The 13,715-nt window shown below is 23.1% G+C and overlaps 1 protein-coding gene across 11 annotated transcripts in view; it reads right to left on the bottom strand.

Annotated features, from left to right (window-relative positions):
* Positions 1–13,715, bottom strand: part of LOC112693203 (maternal protein pumilio-like) — a 94,230-nt gene that overhangs the window by 62,761 nt on the left and 17,754 nt on the right. For all 11 annotated transcript variants that reach the window (XM_025568166.1, XM_025568170.1, XM_025568168.1 and 8 more), the window contains 4 exons: positions 8,275–8,398; positions 6,507–6,667; positions 6,277–6,449; positions 2,034–2,337 (listed from right to left, as the gene is read on the bottom strand). In XM_025568166.1, the coding sequence (XP_025423951.1) occupies positions 2,034–2,337; positions 6,277–6,449; positions 6,507–6,667; positions 8,275–8,398 (762 nt within the window). The remainder of the gene's footprint in view (positions 1–2,033; positions 2,338–6,276; positions 6,450–6,506; positions 6,668–8,274; positions 8,399–13,715) is intronic.

Genomic DNA, 13,715 nt, shown 5'->3' with positions numbered 1-13,715 from the left:
ATAACTTTTAGGTAAATCCAAAAACAATAATCTTATTAAATTTTTATTGTATCATGAATTAATATTTAAAAGAAATTAAACAGTCATATACTTGGAAAATAAATAAATAGATCTTCAAAGAAAAATGTAAATATGTAATGAATTTATTAGTTAATACAAATACTAGCAATATAAATTTATATAATTTATGATATTTAAATATTATTAATTATAAATCAATTAATAAAAATTTACCAAAAAATTTCCAAGACTAAAAAAGGTGTTCATCATGAATCTAGTTGAAAATAAATCACCAACTAATATATTTTACCACTTACTAACAATTTCAAAAAGCCAAATTGAAATCATACCGCAAACATATTACCATTTTTCACTTTATTCTTAGATATTTTTAAAAAGTAATATCAATTAAATGCCAAAGTACAATAAATTAAAGAAGCAACTGGATTTTGGAAATTTAGAAAAGTGCTGAATATGAGAAAATTTGTAAAAAAAAAACTACTATCTATAAAACAGAATTATTTGAAAATATGACTATCAGCAGTAACAATCTCAACAAAGATGGAGCCAACATAATTATAATGTATATATATATGCAACCCATAAAAATAATATAAAACATTTTACTATTTTTATCAGAAAGAAATTGCCCAACACATTTTCTGTCTTTTCTCCCTTTTATTACACTTAACTACAAAATATTTAATACTATCCTGGCAACAAAAAGTGTGATGTCTGACATATTTATGTACATATTGAAAATGCACATTGGCACAATATATAATGTTTGGCACATTTATCGAGAAAATGCCAAAAAATAATGTAATAAGTAATTTAAATTGAAAAATATTTAGAAAAATATTTAAATAATACAAAAATCAAATACATAATAACTTCAAACTAAAACAATTACTAAATTGTAAGAATTCAGATATTCAATAGAATTTAATATTGTTACATTACCAAGAATAAATTAAAAAGTAATACCTATATTAATAATAATATTATGAATAAGCAAAATTAATTTTACACTAAATTTAAATTTCATATTCACTTATTTTTTTAAACTACCCAATTATATGGCTTTTCTGTAAAGGAAACTAAGAAATAAATGTTTAATTTCATAGACTTAATCTATTTTATTTAAAAGATACTTAAAAAGATAATGTAACTTTTGGTGCTTTTTTTCAAAATAATCTAAAAACTAAACAAAATATAGAAAATTTATTCAAAACTTGCTTAATTCAGAATCAAAAATATTATTTCATTTCTAGTCAATTATTTTATTATTTTGATACTCTTATAGAAAAAATCTAAATTAAGATGGATACATTTTAAATTAATCCTTCAGTTACTTTTAAATATTGCATGATGTAAGAAAATAAAACACTCAATACTTTATAACTAAAAAGTATGGAAAATTATATCATGTAAATAAAAACTTTCCATACATGTTTAAATTAATTACAACTCATTAATATTTTACCCAACAATCACCATCGATCATTTTACACGAGATTTTGAAAAAAAAAAAATTATCAACCCTGTTAATTATCATGCGATACATCATGAATTTAGAAAGTAAGTATTAAGAATAAAATTAAACCAAAATAAATTTTAAATATTAATTTAAGTAATTAAATCACAAATCTAAATATTAAATTAAAAAGAATAATTTCCTAAAAATAACTACATAGGTTTTATAATGATAATGTAGAACATTAATATGTTGTAAAATAATTAACTTAAACAAAATAATATAATCTTTACATTATTTTCCATGATTTAGTGTAAATGTGAATACAATAAATATATTAATTAATAGTCGATGTAACAACTCAACTAACTTAAATCCTCATTAACAATTAAAAAAAATAAATATTATATTTAATACTCAAGTTTAAAAATCTAATTTAGTATTATGGTTGATACATCATACTAATAATTTAAAATACAAGAAAAAGTTACAAATATTATTGTAACTGGTTAAGAGATATTTTGAACTAATTTCATAAAAATAATATGAAACATACCTGTATATCAAATGGAGTCATAACATTTCCTTGTGAGTCAATAGCACCCTGTTGTTGCTGAGCATTGCTGGCATGGTAAGAGTTCATATCCATTTGCTGTGGATCGCCTTGCACTTGGAATTGTTGGTGTAAAGGCATAGTCATTCCATGATGATGATGATTCATTAATTGTCCTTGATGTAAAGCACCATGCAAATTGTCAATAACCACAACATTATTGGTACCAGCATTAGCAACTTGATTACCAGAAACTGCACTCATAGCATTTTTGTTAATTTCTTCTTCGCTAGGTGACGCTTGACGACTAAAACAACATAAAATTGAAATTAATATTAAATTATAAAAAAATTAAATTACATATTAAATTTAAGACTTAATACACTATTCCACAAAAATAATTTAATGAGAATATAAATAATACATAAATATATAATAAAATACATGGTATTTTTTTAAATAATCAGTAATTAATTGTATTTATAATCAAGAATAAAACACATTAGTAGTATACATTTATAATTCATATAGTACTATATATAATGTACTATTAACTTAACATCAATACTAATTCATAATTTTAAACCGTTAACTAAAAATATATTTAAGAATAACAATTAAAAAGAGTAAAAACATTAAAAAATTTAATTTACTACAATCTAAGCTTTTCATCCATGCATTAAGTTAAACTGATTTCTTTTTTAATATCAGTAGAACAAGACATTATTTAGTTATAAATAATTTTATTTTATTAGGCTACATATATATATATATATATATATAAATAATTGAATTAATTTTTAAATGTAATAATTTACAAACATGAATACAATATTTATATGATAAATTTGGTTGATTAATTAATTAAATATAATTTTAAGATTTCAGTGCGAGGTTACATTGGTTCTAAAAAATCTGGATAATATAATACTATACAATTACATAATGATAATAGATATTATAATAATCATATTTAAATAAAACACTAGTTATAGTTTTATTTAACGAAAGTTATAACTCCAGTAACAAAGTTGACAACACATTAATTAAATAATACACAGAGTTATGCCACATCCCTACCACAACAAATATAGTTTTGTAATTAATAGCTAAATTGTAGTTTATTTACCAATAGAAATAGCTTCATAAATAATCTCAACTGAATTCTATCTACTGATGAGTTACTCCTTTGAATAGAGAAATCTATTCAGTAAAATCTATTAACTTAATAAAATTACATTTGAACCAACTTCTTAGGGAATTTTTTTTATTTTTTTTATGGTTATTGGTTTTTAAAAAACAAAAAATTATTTATGGTATAAAAAAATAAAAAATTTATGAATTATACTCAATTAAAGCTTTCAGATAAATTATCAAGACTAATATGTAAATAAAATAATCTAATATAAATTATAACAAAATCATAAAATTAGTAATATACATACATAAATAAGTTCAAAATGTTTAATTAAAATAAAAAAATAAATAATAAATTTACTTATACTAAACATAATAATGATGAATAACAAATAAGATTATATTTTCATGTTAATTTCTAAAATAAAAATTAAGTTAATTATTATTTATAATGAGAATAAAGTTATTATTGTAGTAAAAAGGCAATAATTGACCAAAATAACAAATTAAGATGAACATTAGGAATTAATAAACTGATTGTTATGAAACAATATACTGTCACATACTCACTTTTCAATATAAATCTTTATTTTATGTTAAAATATTATTATTATATAATTATTGGATTCTACTTTTGTGAGATGCAGAATGGATCTTATTATACCTCTTAAAAAAAAAAAAATAATAGTAATAGCAAACCTAATTTTGGTGTAACAGATTTAAAACTTCTTTGACAATACATACGAGTGCTAGAAAAAAAGTTACTAATAATTTTATAATCTGCGTCCTATAATAATATAAAACAAATCAAATTTTTTAATGAAAAATATTATAGTTTTATGCTTAATTTGTAAAAAATAAGCCTAATATTTTATAAACATATCAATGATAATATTAAAAAAAATAAAAAAAAATTATAAATATAAGAACTGCTGAAAGCTTTTAACAAAATAACCTAAATATTGAAACAAAAATAAATTAGGTAATTGAGTTATATAATATACATATATTTTCAATTCAGTGAGCAGATGGTTATTACATTAATTTCTCCTAACTTAATGGAATCATTAGTGAGTTTTCAATAACAAATAATATTTCTTAGGTTCTATGAGCAATTTTTAAAATTTACAAGATAAAAAATCAGTGCATTACAATAATAATTATAGCTAAAACTATAAAATAATAACATACAAATTAAAAAAAAAAAAAAAATAGTTATACCTAGTTATACCTGAATTTTAATACAACATTTTACGTAAATGTATTTACTTTAAGTATGTTTTGGAGTAATTATATTTCAAATTTGCTGAGGGAAAAATTAATTATTTGCTGTAATGTAGGAAAAAAGGCAAATTAAAAAAAAAAAAAAATACAAATTTATTACCATTTAAGTTTAGTTTAAAATTAAATACTTATGAAATCTCAATATGATTTACATTTAAAAATAATAAAAATATTATTAATGAAAAAAAAATATTAATATTTACAACTAAAAATAAATAGATTTTTTTAAAGAACTAATTTGTGATGAACAGATTGAACTTTTGAACTAAAAAGTATTATACTATGGTTATTACTAGAGCTCGGATGTTTACGACTTGGCATATTTTTTTTGTACAACTAGAATTATACCCCAATATTATATAAATTCAATTCATGATATCTTAACTGTAAATATACAAACTTATTTTGCATATTTGACATTTTTGAGCATATAAATGCATATATTGATCGTTTCTAGGTTAAGTAGCATTTATTTTATAAATTATAAGTATAATATTAAAAATTTTTCATATTATTATAAATTATCAATCATTACCGTTAATTGTATCATTTTCAGTCTACAAAAACTTTTTGTCGGATTGTCAAAGGTCCTTCAAGTTTGAAAATATCAGCAAAATTACTGTTGTACAATATAATCCTGATACTTAAAATGTTTAACAAATGTAAAATTTAACTTTAATAGATCGAAAACTAATTTAAATTATTTTTCATATTTATTAGCTGCTGTGATTTTTGTAATAAAGTAATTTTAAATACACATTCAAAAGAGTATATACATTTTTGAATTAATATTAACTATTTTATTCATATAATTGTTGAAAAAATAAATATATTTAATACATTTTATGGCATATAATTACATATTTTAACATTTTATAAAGCATATTTTTATGAAATTTTGGTCATTAACATACGAGCTCTAGTTATTACAATATCTCCGAAATATATACACAAAATTATATAATTAGTCTAAATTATAAAATCTTTTTATATTAGCCATTGTCTTGAACAAAATTTGATCCATACAATTAATTTAATAAAGTATTAAGTTTTACTCAGAATTTTGCAAAATCTATCCAATCAATTTCTAAATAAATAATCTTCATTTAGAAACTAAGAAGATGAATACAAAATATTCTAACAGGCTTATTTTAATTTCATTTTGACTGATAATTCTGTAGTTTCCTAGATTAAAATTTTTTAAAGTATTCTATCAAAATATGTATTCCCACTTTTTATGATTGGTAAAATTTAAGTGTTTGACAAAAAAAAAATGTCTAATTTACTTAAAAATTAATCGCAATAATTAACTGTTAAATTACATATTGAACTACAAATCATAACTGGAAGACTTAAATGACACATCAAAGAGTCAACCCAGATTTAGATTAAAATTTTTTCTATTTTTGTAGAACTTTCTCAAATTAAATTATGTGAATAATTGTAATAAACTAATAGCAATAAAAAAATAAATAAATATATGTATAAATAAAAAATAAATGATAAATTATAAATAGATGTTTTCATAACTGAATTTTAACTATGAATATAGTAATTGGTGATAATGATTTATGATAATTTAAAGTTTATACTACAATAGTTATATGAAATACACTAAATTTAATAATAGATTTAATTCTTAATATACATTATCAAATTAACACACACACACACACACACACACACATAAATATATATATTTTAAAAAGCAAGTTGTATTAGTAATAAATCATAATAACTAAAAATAAAATAAGTAGACAACTAAGATAAATGTTAAATTAACTATATGACATTAAATACATCAATATACATCAACAACACTAACTTGATATATTTATCTTCATCTAAACCATTTTGTACAACTACCATTCCATTTTGTTGAACAACAGTAGAACAATTTCCATTTTCCATTTCTTTTTTGTTGCTATTTACAGGATCATAAGGAGAACCAGGTGGTTTGTCTTTCTCCTTTTTGATAGTTTCACCATCGCTGGAGCTCTAAAAAAAAAAAAAAGTTTAATAACTTACTAAAAAATTAAATTAAAATATACATACAATAACTAAACTCCTCATTCTAGGTTCTAGCGTTTCCATTTTGTTTGGCGTACTGGCTAAAACATATTCAACCATCTTCATACCAATTCCAGGCTCTGAGGATCTTGGTGATAATATATTTCCTGAATCATTGCCTACTGGAAATCCAGCACCTCTTCTTGCTACAAATAAATTAATTTAACATTAATAAAAATGTTTATTAATATTATAATTTATAGCTGTGTTTTTATTTTAAGTCATGGTACAGAAAAATACAAACAATTTATTTTGTTTTACATAAACAAAACTAATATTATAAAAGTATTCATAAACTATAACTTATTAACTATTATCTCAGGTCAATAATTATAATATATTTGTTATTTAAAGATCTGTTAGTATGTAATCAAAATGGTATCTCAGTTTGTAATATAGTTATTATTATGATAATATATACGAATGGGTATATAATATCTTTTATATTCAATATTAAAATTATGAATATTTTTTTTTTCAACATTATTGTTTACAATACAAAAAATATTACATGTTAAAATAACAATCTATGTTATATTTAAGTTTTAGTACATTAATTATTAAACATTCAAGATAAGCAACCTTTTATTTAATTTAAATTTAAGGTGATATAGGTAATAAGTATCCTTAATATGTATTGAAATATAAATATGTAACTCAGTTATATTGATCATGTAAAATTATATGTCTCATTTTCATATTGATTATATAAAATCATTGTTTTGACTTCAATGGCTTTACTTCGACTTCATTAAAAATATTTAGCAACTCAAATGAAAAATAATTTTTATTAAGTATATTAAAAAAATTAAAACATTTAACCAAAATTAAGATATTAATAACAATTAGAGCAATAACAAATAAAAAAACTTATTTATATTCAAGGTTACAAAAAATAATTAAAAATTATCTATATAATTTATTTCATGTCTTATTGCTATACGCCACCAATTAAAACATTTTCCTATAGTTTAATTTGCATTTGGCAATATAAAAATAATTATGTAATAAATATCTTTGAACTAATAAATATAATACACAATATGTAGTATTCTGAGTACTATAAACATAAAATGAAGGTAAGACTGGTTCTGTTTTTGACTAATTTCATATAATTTACAATATATTTAGCCAGGGATAGGTTTTTCCTCATACTTCAGGTACACTAGGAAATATACCATTAAACTTGATTTGGAATACATTACATACATCATATCTCATGTTCGATGCAATTAGATGGCCATAATACCTTAATATTATAATACAATGAAATCATATGCATCAAATTAAGAATATATTAAATACGGAATTAAATATAAGAATTATAAATATAAGAAAAAATAAATTTAGCTTTGTTCTTGAAGTAAGTTAAAATATTAATTCAAGTAATATAAATAAATGTATTAATAAAAATAAATTCAAATTTTAAAATTCAAAGATTTAATAACACCATAATTTTCAGTTTTCTGCTACTTTGAAATTAAAAGTTTAAGTAATTTTGGTTTTTATATTAGTGATATACCAATATACCATTAATTAATAAATGCAAAGTGTATATTGACCGTTATCCAATATCAGCACTAGCTTTTTAAATTATAAAAATTTACTATTTTAAGTCCTAACGATTTTTATTTTAACTAGGTACCAAAAAAGAATTTTAATAAAATGTATTTTAGATATTATCAAGGGTCTTATATAATGGTGTTCATTAGGAATATGGGACTTCAATCATTTTTTGAAATTTAAAACTTACTATTAGAACTCCAAGTGGAATCTCTCCACATTTGGTGATGATGGTCATTCAAATTGAGTATTCCTTTGGGTCCATCTTCTTTGCCTTCTTCAACTCCCCATAATTTCTTAGTTGAAGATGCAATCTAGAAGCAAATCATATTGTGATTTTATAGTACATTTGAAATAGGCAATAATGAAAATTGTAGATACACAATAGACACATAGTATATTATACAGTAATTCAGTAAAAATCGAATTTGATTAAAACTAATTGGTAATTTTTAGGTATACCTAAATACCTAATTAAAGTCTAAAATAACCTATTTAAAATGTGACAAAGCAATATTGTATTGAACAAATTTCTATTAACTTAATTTATTTGAATTATTATAAATAAAATAATTAGGTTAAGATTATTTTAGTTTTGTCTAACATAAATTGTTTTTTTTTAAACTAAAATTAATATTTTATAAAAATCTATTTTCAGAATTTAAAATTCAAATTAACTGTATATCCCAAATATAATTAGTTATACTAGTTATATGGTTTAAAATATAATTTAACATATGAGCTACACACTTGTGTGTAAACAAAAGCTTTTATCAACAAACACATTGAACTATTACGTTGTTATTAACCGTTTCGATTTTGATTAATAATTTCAATATTTCATTAATAGTTAATGAATAATTTCGACATTTCTGAAAAATTACCTTGATAAAAAGTTCTGATTTTACATTAAGAGATTACCGATATGTATTATAAGTAGGTACCTACACCATTTACAAAATATAAAATCAATTATTAAAGAAGTTTAGATAATTTAAATATATATATTATATATCATACTGAAAATAATAATTTAAAAATAAAATAAAAATAATTTACAACTTCCAACTAATTCTAACGGTACTTGTCTGTTATCCCTACTACCGATCGATGTCGCGACTCTTAATTCTGTTATCTCGACTACTACTACTAGTACTATCCAGATAGTTCCGTATTTTAATACATAATACACGTCATGAATTGTCATTTATATTATAATGTATATTAGTATAACGTTTATTATCAGTAATCACATAAATTATCACAGTAGTGGAGAGTTATAGTATAAAACCACGATTTAAGATAGTACTAGGTATCTTAAATCGTGTATAAAACATAAAATCATCACAGCAGTTTAAAGTTATTATAATATAAAACAAAAAAATCATCAAAATGATCACAGTTACAGTTGCATAAGTCTAAAATTCTATTTTTGGTGACCAATTTTCGCAAATATTTTTCAATATGTTATCGAATAATTCTCTTTCAATGTATGTCTTTAGTTATAAACTCCGCCAGATAATACTCCAAATAATGGCGTCTGGTTCCCCTATGCTTTTTATTTCTCCATTTAGCGGAGCCCCAAACACGTTTGGCGTGGTAGTCGAGATAACAGAATTGAGTAGTCGTGGTAGTAGGGATAACAGACAAGTACCATTCAAACAATAAATAGTGATAAAAACTAGGATTTGCAACAAAAAAAAAATAATAATAAAAAGTATATATGCAAAATGTATTGGTTTTGGTGGCATATAAATGTCTATATTAAAAAACATTTCTAACAGTTCCAAAATGTTTAATGAGTGTGGGATTGAATAAATAATTATTTAAATTGTGTATTTTAATAAGTAATTCATTTTTTTTTTCCGAACACCCATAAATAACAGTCATTGGGTATTTACAAAATACCGTTATCAATAATTGATCATATCATTCAATGCATAATAATTTATATATTTTAATATTTTTTTTTTTTACTATAATTTATGACATCATCATTACATATACACGCACATTCATTTAGAAATGTCAACAGTAGTTTTCAGATGAAAAAATGATAGCAACGAAGGGTCCATATACATGACAGTTTATTCTACGAAAACCGATCAAAAAATTATATATTGCCAGAAATAGTAATCCACAAAACCACGTTTTGTCAGACAAACAAAACCAAACTCGATGATGCACCAGAATAATGATATTCAGAGTGGTGGTGGTGGTGGTAGTTGTCTACCAGATGTTGGCGAATCTACCGAAAACATAATATATAATTACGACAACCTAACCGGTTTTGCAGCAACGCAGACACACCACTGGGTATAAAGGAAAAAATCTTAAAGGGACCGCTAGGTCACCAACCAACACTAAAATATATGAATATATCCACAATAGTGTAAACCAACACGAGCTGCTGCATCATTTAGTGTCAGCACATTGAACGTGTGCGCGCGCGTGTGGCTTGCATGCGAACAACGACGAAAGAAAATACGACGACCGTAGGTAGAAACCGGAGCGACGGGTGGCGGGGGCTCTGGAAGAGTTAAGGTGACCTTGATGATAAAGGACAACGTCCGCGCCAAGGTTTCAGCAGCAGCCACCGCCGACGCTATTCCGTCGTAAACGCACTCGTACACACAGCATTACAGCGTGCGCGCGTTTACACACAACACACGCCCGTGCACGACTCCTACACGAAACAAGACAAAAACACTGCGGGACGGACGAATGTGTGCACACAATAACGTACACACACGATACTGTTGCAGACGAGTTTTCTCCTTGTTTTTCATCCATTTTGAAACACACAAACGAGAATCTACGTACAGTTGCACATCCTGCAAACGCTCAACACCAAACGTTTATTTTAATCATAAATATATACAAATTAATTACAGGGGGTCACTACCACAATACGGTTTTGAACATCGTCAACATTTCTCTGATTCAACAACTACTAGGATATTGCCTAAACTGATTTCATAAAAATGTAATAATATAATAATTTATAAAAAAAATAATTGTCGCAAAAAAACACGGTACTTATTTTATGAATACTAATAAAATAATAGTTATATCGACTTCATTGTATTGTAGTATGGCGCCGGTACGTAATACATTAAAGTATCATTAAGGTCACTATTAAGAATTTTATTATCTTAATATAAAATAAGAGAGAAGTTAAGAGAAAATAGAAATTAATTCTGTACGTCTTAAACAATGGGCTGAGCTATTTTTTTTTATTTTTTTTTTTTTTTTATTGAATCTAATTAGAGTATAATAAATTAATGCAATAAATTATAATAAAGATAAGATCTGAAATTGTTCAAAGGAAACATATTTTCATAAAAACTCGATACAGTATTATTTAAAGTCACAGGAACCTATACACGACAAGGGTCACTTCACCAAGAGACATTTTAAAAAAAAAGAGACCACAATAAGAGATGTGCCTCCAGTACGAACAGCACCTTTAATTATTTCCAAAAAACCCCATTTCTTCAAGACTATAAAGACAACACGCCAATATACCCGATTACAACTAGCTGCCATTACAGGGTCCACATAATTACGTGATCTAAAACTTTCGCACGACAGTGAACACTCACGTTACAGTAGCAGACACCACTCACCACGCATAGCACTATAAGGAGTCCGATAAACCATATAATATACAACGTACATACCATATATATTATATTAAAGAAGAACGAGTATACTTTACTTAAAGTTCTACTAAGATTAAAAACGATATTTGCTACAATTGAATTACATTTCTTAATTACATAAAATATAGTGATATACTTTATATTATTAATATAGTTATTATTATTAATAAGCTAATAAATTACACTAAGTAATAATCATAATAAATTAATTATCATATACCTCGATGACAAATATGTTATAAGAAACAATAGTGAATACCTTAATTTTCATGATCCAATTGATTTAATTATTATTCGATTGTTTACTTTTAAAGCATAAGATATACACAAGTGTATAATCAGAATATATATATATATATATATATATATATATATATACAAGGAACACCAGAATACATATGATATACTTGTTATACTATACTAACAGTTTATAAAAACATTTTTTTTTCATGTATGTAGATAGTGGAGATGGATGGGAAAAATGACTTACGAGTTATATAACAATTTTAATTGCTTAAAAAAAAAAAATTATAATTTCAGAATATGTTTAATAACATATATTTGTGATCATAATAATAATATTTAAAATACTGACTACCTACTTCAAATAATAAAGCAAATAAAAAACCATACGACCGATGAATTTATTAAATACTATTATTATTTATTTATTAAATAATCGTATATAAACAGAAAACAGAACCATTATTCTTACATATATGAGTATAAAAACCTAAAGTGTACACAATGAGATATTTGCAATGCAAACTTTTAAAAAAAAATTAAAAAAGAAGAAAGAAATCAAGAGTTATAGTAAAATGTCACTAAAAAACTTAATTTAATTTATCAAATATTAATACATTTTTGTAAATTTTCAAGAAAATATTTTTATGGTACCTACAAAAATGTAATAAAAAATTTTGCATAACGAAAAATTTGGCAAAAAATATTTCAATAAAAATATCAAACCATTTTTTCATTAGGTACAATTGTATCTATTTATTTAATATTCACCACCAAGCTATGTATTCCAAATTAATATTCCAATTTTAAATAGTTTACGGTAAAACAAAATAAATCATAAGATTTAACATTATTAAGATTCAGCTTGAATTTAACTTATTTAATTTCTTTTTTTTTTTTTTTTAATTAGGGGTAAGTTACATCTCATTACCATTTATCATACAATTATAGTACATACTATAAAATATCAGACGAATAATCAAACCAAACAAATAAAATTGATTTACGAGTAATATGCTTACTTAAACATTAGATATTTATTTACACAATACGAGTATATACTAATTTATTAATATATATGTACACCATAGTATTTAAAAATATTTAAAAGCATTTAAACTCTGCATTTTATAAATTGATAAACCAATCTATAACTTTATACATTTTGAATCATAGGTAATTAACAAATATAATAACTTTAAACCGTTAATTACTAATAGTAAATAATACAAAACAAATAAAAATGAATATATTTTAAACATAGAATGATCATACAATGATCTAAAAATAAATTTAAAGCACAAACTCGTACGTATCAAAAATGAGAAATAAATACCTAAATTAATTAATCAATGGATTATTATGATCACCTCATATAAATAGTATCCGCATTTAATTTTCGGTAAACCAATCCGTAACTTCAATATTTTATATAATCATAGGTGATTATAAGGATGGATTTAATAAACTTTTAAAAACCTAATGCGAAATTAAATCTTTAATATACGTAAGTTTGTAAATTTTACTATAACCCATTTTATTATATTACACTAAGTAGTAATAGTTTATCTCGTAGTTTATGTAGATACATTTCCTCATAATCAAGATATCCGCATTTATAAGTTTGGTAAACCAATCCGTAACTTCAATACTTTTTTTTAATCATGGGTAGTAATAAACTACTGAAAAAAGAATATCTAATTAAATAATCAAGTTTAAAAAT

Source organism: Sipha flava, unplaced genomic scaffold (assembly GCF_003268045.1).
Source record: "Sipha flava isolate LNK unplaced genomic scaffold, YSA_version1 81_pilon_pilon, whole genome shotgun sequence".
In the NCBI taxonomy this organism is placed as follows: Eukaryota; Metazoa; Arthropoda; class Insecta; order Hemiptera; family Aphididae; genus Sipha; species Sipha flava.
Note: the sequence above shows the minus strand (reverse complement) of the source record. Positions and strands in the feature narration are given on the sequence as shown.